Below are 10,816 nucleotides of genomic sequence, written 5' to 3'. Positions count from 1 at the left end.
GGCCAAGGTACGGATAAATCGATCCTGGGCTTGAGTTGTCGCCCTTGGTCGACCTGAGCGTGGTCTGTCCTGTACAGATTGTGTATCACGGTATCTGGACCATAGCCTGCTTATGACAGACTGAGAAACATTCATCGTCCGCGCCACAACCGCCTGTGTTGTGCCGATCTGTAGCATGCCAAGGGCACGTAACCTTTCATTTTGGGTAAGCCGACGCATATCAAAATTTGTTTTCTGGTCACTAAAACAATTAAACTGATGTTTCCACCCTGGAATTCAATGCCACAATGACTGTAACATTCAAAGTCAGAGTCGTGCAAATCTTGGGTTGGACCCCCATGATGATCCCAAGCATCACCTGCATTCCATGCGGTAGCTATTGGTGCGTTTGGGCATCACATGTAACTGGAAATGTTTCTTCTGTTAGGTTCTATAGTGACTTTTTTCGTAGGCATTTGCATATTTTAGTATTATGCCCCCAAAATCAAATATCCCCTACTTTTTTTGAATAGTATATTAGGCTTATAATTTAACACATTAGGTAATTAGGAAATCAACACAATTTATTTATATTCTTTATTAATAGCTCTATAATTTTTACCCGTATTATAGATACTGTTCAACTTAACCCTGTTCAAGCTTACAGATGTAAAGTCGTTACTGACCTTCCAGTCAAATGAATGCAAACACTATATTGAAGTTCTATGTGCCCGATCTTATAGGCTCATTTGACCTCTACACTCTCTCACATACTGATGAATGTTTAGATGGAATGAATGAAATGGGGATTAACGTCCTACTGATCTGCACTTACCAGGTTAAAGAAAATAGGCAACTGTCAATGGTTCTTTACATCCATCGAAATTATGGGGTTTGGATGGCCGAATGGTTAGCACGTTATACGTGACAAGGAGTAGGGCCGCCTGTCCTCTAGTTTCCTCTGAATGCTAAACACCCCTACGTGCAAGGGAATTATTGAACCATATGTTAGTCCCGAAATGACCTAGTTTGTGTCGAGTGGACGAGTGGATGTTAATCTCTCTCTCTCTCTCTCTCTCTCTCTCTCTCTCTATCTCTGACAAGGGGAAGGCACTCCGGAAAATCCTGAAGAACTTTTACAGCCAACTCTAAATCGAACATGGAAACACAAGGTCATTATATATTCCAGTAGGCTTTCAAGTCTCTTCTACTACTGCAAATGAATGACCAGCACCACAGCCAATATGTCTGACATTAATGCCAATTAATTTATTTGGGACGGAAGGTTTATAAATATTAATTTCGTCACCAGTTCCACAAATACCATGTTCATTCCATCCCCAACTCAGTAGATTTCCTGAACCTAAAATGATTCATAAATTATTTGGTTTATTGTTATAATCAACTTTTCTTGCACTAGTGCTGGCGTGATATCATTGAATCGATGTATCACGATTCATTTCTCACGATTTGCATACTGAATTGCGACACGCAGAATTAATGTATCTTAATTTTTGTCGCTTCATCAGTAAGTAATTATCCACGTCACATATTATCCATTACTACACAAATACTTTTAAATTGTTTTGGTCCTTTTTTTGATCCACATCAATATCGTGATATAAAACAGTCTTATTTCTTCGACAGTTTATTTAGGGGACTATAAATGTGAGATGGTAAGTTAAAGGACAATATTGATGTCAGTCATTATAACATATGTGATAGAACTGGTTATAGAAACCTTGATTACGCATCTATCACATCTATCGTAGCAATGATCTCAAAATTATATTTGGAACGTGTTTAACAAGTTCTATCACATATGTGATAAAGACTGACACCAATATTGTCCTTTAAAACTTGTTACTTATATAATTATTGTGGTATAATTGTCGAGATATTGGGAGATATTTATTTATATAGGAATACATGAATATACTTACTGTCTATAGCTAGATTATGTTCGGAACCACAAGTTATATATTGTATTGGTTGCATGTTGTCTATTCTGGATGGCGTAAAGTCACATATTCTACTGATCTTTCTACCCAACTGACCATAATCTCCTCTACCCCAGCTATAAACATTACCATCATCTAAAATAATATTATCATATTATTGTAACAAAACTTTGTATATAATACCTGTTAATATTGTCTATATTGTAGCTTCTATTATAATATGAATGGACAGCGTGATGGCAATATACAACCATATAGGTGTACAAAAACTGACACGAAACAGGTGTGGTTTAATGGTCAAGAGCGAGACATTAGGTAATATATTGATACTGCACGAGGGCCTGAGTGTAATTTCAATATATATCGCAATGTTTTGCTTGAGACCATTAAACAACTTAAAACATAGACATGTGCATTTCAATGAAATCGTCACTCCAGTCCAATATATCATCTAGTATAAAATAATGGAAGATTGGAATGTAGACCCTACATAATTCAAAATAATGGTACCCAACATCAAAGGGTGACATCATTCTGTATTTCAATACCTGTTAATACTAAAATATGGGTCCAACCACTGGTGATTTGTTTTATTCCTGTCTTGAATATATGGCTTGATATTTGAATTGGTAAACTGGATGAGGTTAGAATTGTCACATCATGTGCAAGTTGACCATATTTATTACATCCCCATAAATACAGATTACCTTGTTCTGAAGTATAGTAATATTACACACAATGTTTATATTTAACAGTAGTAGAGTATAGTAATATTATACACAGTGTTCATATTTAATTGAAGTATTATATTACACACAGTGTTCATATTTAACTGTAGTATAGTAATATAACATGCAGTGTTCATATTTAATTGAAGTATTATATTATAAACAGCGTTCATATTTAATTGAAGTATTATATTATACACAGTGTTCATATTTAATTGAAGTATTATAAACAGTGTTCATATTTAACTGTAATAAAGTATAGTAATATCACACACACACAGTGTTCATATTTAAAGGAGCTAAATCGTTAACATTTGGGACCTAGAAATTAACACAAGTGGGTCGCAACTCATATAATACTGTAATATGAATGTATATAAAAAGATTTACATTCAATCGTTTCCTTTTTTCTCTAATTTCAAATCAGTTATGTTCCGTGAAATAAGCCAGCAGTCTCAATCGAATGCAAATTCCTAGCATCTGGTTATTCCAGTCTACATACGCCGTTTGGTTTGGTGCAATATGTCTAGCCTCGTTCCACCAGTCTCTTGCTAGAACTGGGGCTGAAACGCATTATGGTACACGATTCATGTACCATTGTAAAATATTTATTTTGTCTTAAATATTGGATATCAGAAGCCCATCTTTTTCCGGTAAGATCACAGCATCAATGTTGTTTTAAATTGACAAATAATTTGTGTTTTCAATGTCGAAGATTTTGGATGATATTGAGTTAGAGACTTAGCTACTTTAACTGTAATAAAGTATAGTAATATCACACACACACACACACACAGTGTTCATATTTAACTGTAGTAAAGTATAGTAATATCACACACACACAGTATTCATATTTAATTTATAAATATTTTTCTATAAATGTTTCTTAAAGCTTATTTTATATAATGCAAGGCTTAAGAAAAATATTCAAGCTTTTGGCAAGTATAAAATTAATTATATACCTTGAGCCATGCAGTGGCTATGCAGGATTTCCAAAAAGGATTGGGGGCCCAAAAAATATTTAAAGTAACGATGTGTCAGTATCAAATTTTTCACACCTTAATCCACCTGAACGGGATTGAACCATTATTTAACTGATTCCTATTAAAGATTCTCATCATCTTTCACAATACTGAAGTTTGCAAGTGATTCCTATTGCTTAATATGGCGCATCAGAACTTTAAATAACATTAATTGAATCAAATGGATTTTATACCGTGTTAAAATGCCAGCAAAATAACATTATTTTTACAGCCTAGGAGATCGAGATGGGGTGGAGGGGGGGGAGGGCTATAGAGAGACTAAAAAGTTAATAAAGACGATAGAGTTGTTACATACAGATCAGTGTCAAGTGGTCTTAATACAAAAGGTTATAGTTACCTGAAACTGCTCCACTATAATAAGAACCACAGAATATTTTAATAATGGGCTCTGGTAATTCAACTGAAAAATAAACAGCTCAGAGTGAGAAGAAAATAGGTAAACAGCGCTTCTTCCATCAGTGTAGCACAGCTAAAATGATAACAGACTTTACAGTTCTGTTCAGTAAATTCAATAAATACTATATACCCTGTCTTAATAATCCAAAGCCAGATCGGGAAATCATTGCAAAAAGGGGATGTCATTTTAATCATGCCTTAATTGGTGTAGAAATGGTTTTGTAACCTGTTGTTAAAGTTCAACATGCGACCTGCTGTGAATGCAAAACAAGCGTGTTTCCATGTGGCCTTTCTTTAGTCGCTTTATTAAATGACCTAATCATGTTACGAATTGTAATGTCAAAGTTCTATATGCTAAAAGCACAACATGTGTGAATACGCCAACACAGCAGTTATGTCTTGACAGCAGCTTATCCTAAAATTTGGATATTGACTCAATTTGATATTTCAGCAAAGGGGAAAAACTCTGGAATTTGAAGTCGCAGTATGTTGAAGGGCCACAAATTTGAAAAGAATCTGTTAAAAACTATAGCATCTATTACATTCGCAAGGTTTTTGTTAAAAGGGTGTCATCGAATATCAAAGAACATTGAATATCATGACCCTAATGCTTCCCACCAAATTTGAATGAAATAAATCTGTTACAGTCTGTATGTGTTCACAAAATAGTCTGACTGGTAAATTTAATGAGTGAAGGATGTTGAAGCTTTCTTAAAATAATGATGGGATTTTTTGAGAATTTTGTGCTTGGTTCCCCCATTCCCTTTCCCAATCTTTGAAAGACATTTTAAGATTCCTTTTGCAGCAAAGTGCCCCACCATAAATAAATATCTCCAAATATCTCGACAATTACACCACAACATTTATATATACACCAAGCCTTAAATCAGCTTCAATCATTGTCACTAAATAAATGGTCATGTTGTGCTTAATAAGCTATGACCATTTAATCATCCATAAATAATACACTGAAAGATGGGTACGAGTGTCGGCCATAACATCCGGGCACATGTGAGTAAAAAATAGGTTCATGCCCTTGCTTTGAAAGTAGTCTCGCTTAACCAGTCTACCGACCATTCTACGTTTGATTGATAGGCCGGAATAATCAAGACTACTTTTTTACGAAACATAACAGAAAGCTGGAACAAGAAATTGAATTTAGAAACATGCACGCTGGGCAACTCAACAATTGTTTTAAGAACCTTGTAAAAGTAAAATGAAACTACTGCTAGTATCATGTTCTTGCCCAACGCAAGTATTTCAGAGATATTATTTGTAAAAAAACAAAAGATGCCACTCCTAACGGTACAGTTAATGATAAAGCAATTTAAAAAAAAAAAAAAAAGAACATAATTTCTAAAGCTGCTGTAATAACCAATAAGCTTAATATTACTGCTATTCAGAATCGTCAACAATAGATTTTTTACAGCTGTAATAGTTGATAGATGTGAAGAGAATTGCACGTGCAATGGCTATTTATAGTCTCATAAACTCTACCGCTGACTATTATCATACTGCGTAGTAAGCGAGAAATCAGTTTGAGACAAGCTATTGAAGCATGCACATTCGCCGTGTCGAGTCCAACTTTCTGTACGAAAAATTTTGGGTGCACGGGTCACCCTAGACATGGATATATTTTAGCTACAATCCTACCTTTTGTTGGTTGTTGTACAGATTTAGGAGCTGATTTATCTGGCAATAAGTAGCCAAGTTGACCTTTTTTACCGTGTCCCCATGTAAACACACACCCTTGCTCTAAATCAAATAAATTATTAAAGATAATATAACTAAAAATCACATATGTGTGCAAAAAAACAATTATTCATCTCAGTTTTTATGTGTGCTGGATTTTACAGCAAGGGGAAGTAACTCTTTTTAAACACTAGTTTGTTCTTCCTAAGCTTTATCAAGCAAGAATTTCTAGAATAAACAGTTTATTGGAAAGGGAACTTGAGAGGTACACAGACTTTCCTAAAAATATAAAGGTCTGTTAAAATAAAATAAAACACTAAATAAAAATAATGTTAACCGAGGCATATTTAGGAAAAGGGGTGGGGGTATTTTGGGTTTTGAAGTATACTGGACTCTTTGCATAGAATAAATTTAAAATTCTACCAAGAATTCTTAAATGCAAATGATTAAGAAATAATCTGGAAATAGAGAGTTAAAATATTGTATCATTACATAATACCTGTTAATACCATACAGTGACGAAGACCAGCTGTTACATTTTTTATTTTTACATTCTTAGTGCCACTTGGTAAACTAATAATACCCTAGAAGTAGAAATTGGAAAAATCACAATGTTAATTTAGCAACTGCTGATCAGAAGCATTACAAATCATCACAGGAATAAGACAAAGCTATTCCACCCCTAATTTTTCATGTTTTTAAGCTATCAAAAATCACCTCCTTGACCTGTTGTTTTTTTTATAAAACATAAGCAGGGGCAGATTGGGGTCGGGAACCGGCCTGGGCTCCCGTGTCGGAGCGGCCCCTTTTACTGACCGCGGAAAATTTTGAAAAATGAACCTCAAATATGCGATTTGGTGGCATATCTGATTAAATAATATATCTCATAAATCGATTAATTTAGGCCAAACCACGACCTGCAAGTTATTTACAACCATCAACCTGTGAAATTATCATATCGTCATATTATTAATTAACGTATTATCATTGTATCGTCAAGAGTCAAGAGAATTTAACTGGTTAAAAGATGGGACTAGTTGAGAAAATTTTGACCATTTGATTAACCAGTTAGGAATATTGAATAACTAGGAATATTTTCATTGAAAAATGTCCCATGTTTGTTGCCGGGAGCGCTAGTTGATTCCTCCTGTGATGGAAGGCCACGAGACACATTGGTACCTAGTGACGAAAGTGAAATTCATGAAAGCTGCTTTTTTGAATTTTGGATTTGTTGTTCCAGGTAAATTATTTTACCTTGACCCCGAACTTGAACATTTGACACACTACATATTGATTAATGAACATAGCATTAGTTCAGATAATGAATATTCGAGTATAAGGCCACACAAATTTAATTATGAGAATTGCGTTACCCTCGACATTTTTGTCAGGAGCGGCGGGCGGAAATAAAAATAAAAATAAAATTTGATCTTGGACGCAAAATATAGCTACCACGACAGTGTCGGGTGAATCCGATGAAATTTTCGGATATAATTCGGAATCCCCATTGCAGGGTTCCGAATTCCGGCCCACAACACCCAGCACACCCAGCCCAGAAAGTCCATTCCAGCCCATTCCAGGCTCCAGTGATGGCGTGGTCACCGATCACATACAACATGATCATCATCACTCCATGACCGGTCCAATACCCCCCCCCCTCCTCCTCTCATATAATGTTCAGCAGAAAAGTTTTTTTTAGACGAATTGGACAAAATTATTTTTTTCATTTCCGACCGGCCCTTCGGGCGATCACCCGATTGCCCAATCCGCCCCTGAACATAAGGTGCACTGGTGAGATATAAAAGATTTGTGTCAAATTTAATATAAGTTGTACTTGTTTAAGAACTGATCATATTATATATAAAGAAAAGAGAGAGAGAGAGAAATGGGGTTTAACGTCCACTCAACACAAACTAAGTCATTTCGGGACTAACATATAGTTCAATTATATTTCAATAATTCGCTTGCGTGTAGGGGTCTTTAGACATGGGAGAACCAGAGAAAACCCACGAGTTTGGACAGGTGACGCTACTCCTTGTCATGTACAACCGGGGAATCGAAACCATGCCAGTTGACTCAATGACAGATTTTATGATACAGCGCGCACGCACTAACCATTCGGCCATCAAACCCCCCATATAAAGCAAAAGGTAGAGACTTACTGGTATAGGACTGAAGTTGTTAGGTTGAGAAGATCTACCAAGTTGATTAAAACTATTAGAACCCCAACTATATAAAACATCTCCTGAAACATTACATAGGATAGTATGGTTTACTCCCTAAAAGCTCTATGCCATGCAACACTTAACAATTTTGATAGAGAGGGAGAAAAATGGGGTTTAAAGTTCATTTAAACATACATTATGCAAGAGCTAAATCTGCCTATTGTAGGTCTTTCTTTAGGCATGAAATGTATAAACTATTAATTAGACATTAATTAACGTATCCAGACCATAATCAACTCTCGATGTCAACGCTAGCATGCGATAATTGTTGGATTATGATCCGATTTGCTGCACAACTTTCCTTCTCTATTTAATGATTAAATGGATAATCTAGGCTATGATTTTTTCGTACCGACTTTAGTAATGATGACCGAGGTTATGCGGAACTTTCGATCGCTTATTTCTCGGTTCATAGTGGATCAATTTGACTGAAATTTTCAGCAAATTGCCTTTACATTATCTAGTTTTTAACTATTATAGTGAGAACTGCCAACTCATTATCTAATCTCCCATAATGTATCTTTAAGTGAAACTAGGTCTTTTCAGGTCTAACATATGGTTCAATTTATTTCAAAAACTCACTTGCGGGTAGGGTTCTGTGCGAGAAAACCCACAAGGTTGGACAGACAACCCTACTCCTTGTCACATACCAGTACAAGCAGGGAATCAAAACCATGCCACTCGACTCAATGGTGTACCTTATGACCTAATGTGTACATGATAAACTATTCGACCACCCAGCCCCATGTCGACTTTATAGTTGATGAATTCATTCAATACAAACCTTGAGGCTGACCAGATACAGCAAGAGTAAAATCCCATCCACCAACAACTTGATTTATAGGTTTATTATGAAATTCTGGTAGAGAAGTTAATACAGTTATATCTTCTGTATGACCTAATCCAAGTTGTCCTCTACTATTACTTCCACAAACTAATAATTTATTCTCATCTAAAAAACAACAAAATTTTTTTTATTCTATCCGAACGACTTTCAATCTAAAATTTCAGTCTAGGATATGGAACTAGTCGAGACTCTAATGCCACAACCACTTAACTACTGTCAACCTTAACAAACCAGTGGTATATTTGTTTTATACAATAATGCTCTTTTGGGCTAGTATATAATATATATACCCCTACTAGCTATTCAAATTATTCAGGTGGTATGAGGCGGTCTAAGGAATAGTAGTAGTACCACTATGACATATATTGCTTATCTCTAATTTTCTTCCAGGAACCGGGGTATCAATATTTAAATGTACCAATTTGCAAGTGCTTTTAAGCAGGGTTAGGGTAGTTAATGTTTATTTCTTGTAGAAATTGTATAGGGTGCTGCACATTTTTCTCTCCAAATAAAATAAGAGAGAGAGAAATGGGGTTTAATGTCCACTCAACACAAACTAGGTCAATTAGGGACTAACATATGGTATAATTTTATTTCAATAATTTGCTTGAACGTAGGGGTCCTTAGGAGTCAGAGGAAACTGGAGGACTCATTGAAAACCCACAAGTTTAGGCAGGAGATACTACCGGTACTATTGTCACATACAAATGTGGGATTGAAAGCATGCTACTAGACTCATCGACAAACCTTATGATTATGTAAAACGAATGCATTAAACCATTCTTTATAGACCACCCAACTCCCAAAACATTGGTCCTGATATCTAAAGCTCACCTGTAATTGCTAAAGAATGTCCACCCCCACCAGTTATATATAAAATATTTGTGTCTTGTAAATTTGCTATTGGTATTGGTTCTAACTGATCATCTTTATTACCCAGACTTAACTGACCATAACTATTAGCTCCCTGTAATAACAATAAAATTTCAATTTGTTGTTTGTACAGTTGGACTAGCATAGTGGATGGTTACTTTTTATGTATTTAATGAAGAATTTAATACTTTTAATTTCAGATAACGGTAAGCTATAAACAGAAACAGTAAAATACCATTTGAATAAAAAAAAAAAATTGTTTGTTTCATCTATAAAGGCTCCATTACATAGACATTTTGAAAACCTGAACTATGCTCTATTGGGAATGTCTCACAAACGAGTTGAATAAAAAAAAATAGGCCTATATTTAAACTCGGTCTTTAATAGGCCTACCAAATGTTTCTATTTTCTGTACTATAACTATAATATAGCCTGAATCTAATAGGCTACCCAACGTGAAATGAGAAAATGTGGTGTTTAGGCCTACTTCAAATAGTCATTTCATCAATTCGGGGTTCATTTTCTAGAGACCCATGCTGTATATATTTACATAATAATGTCTATGATAATAATGACTGTTTTAAAAGGGCCAAAGCATGTAGGCTTGTTTAGTTATAGGCTACGGGAGTATCTATCGCTATTAAAGATAGTGTTATTCGAAAAGCCTGCTTCACCGTTATGGCGCCAAAATCGACCCTCATCTGGACCACGTGTAGTTTGATGTTTGTCAACAATATACTCATGTCAGTATGTCACATGACCTAATTTATCGATTAAATTTGTCTCTCGTATCGATCGACTGTCATTAACTTAAATGTTGTTTTTTTAAGTTTCAGTCGAAACTTACCCAGCAAAGGATCTTGTTGGGTTGGTCAGTGGGCGTTTTAGAAGCACAACTATCTTTCGTTGTGGTCATTTTCATCTTCACATGAGTCTCACGTGTATTTAATTATTGACAGTTTCTCGACCACGCTTTGCCGATCCATTTATCAGTCGCACACCCTCCGTGAATCAACTGTCTAGTAATTTGTTCGGTATTTAATAAAGCGTTTCTAGATAACATTTTTGTCAA

At 35.3% G+C, this 10,816-nt stretch overlaps 1 protein-coding gene across 1 annotated transcript; it reads right to left on the bottom strand.

Annotated features, from left to right (window-relative positions):
* Nucleotides 1–518: 518 nt before the first annotated feature.
* Nucleotides 519–10,791, bottom strand: LOC126824656 (secretion-regulating guanine nucleotide exchange factor). Its single transcript, XM_050553955.1, has 10 exons — nucleotides 10,592–10,791; nucleotides 9,706–9,838; nucleotides 8,809–8,976; nucleotides 7,962–8,044; nucleotides 6,299–6,383; nucleotides 5,761–5,862; nucleotides 4,049–4,111; nucleotides 2,489–2,653; nucleotides 1,923–2,075; nucleotides 519–1,342 (listed from the first exon to the last, which is right to left on the bottom strand). The coding sequence occupies exons 1-10, from the start codon at nucleotides 10,664–10,666 to the stop codon at nucleotides 1,176–1,178; spliced, it is 1,194 nt and encodes a 397-aa protein (XP_050409912.1). The 5' UTR covers nucleotides 10,667–10,791; the 3' UTR covers nucleotides 519–1,175.
* Nucleotides 10,792–10,816: the final 25 nt, after the last annotated feature.

Source organism: Patella vulgata, chromosome 6 (genome assembly GCF_932274485.2).
Source record: "Patella vulgata chromosome 6, xgPatVulg1.2, whole genome shotgun sequence".
Taxonomy (NCBI): Eukaryota; Metazoa; Mollusca; class Gastropoda; family Patellidae; genus Patella; species Patella vulgata.
The sequence above is the reverse complement of the archived record's forward strand: the minus strand, read 5'-3'. Positions and strand labels throughout refer to the sequence as shown.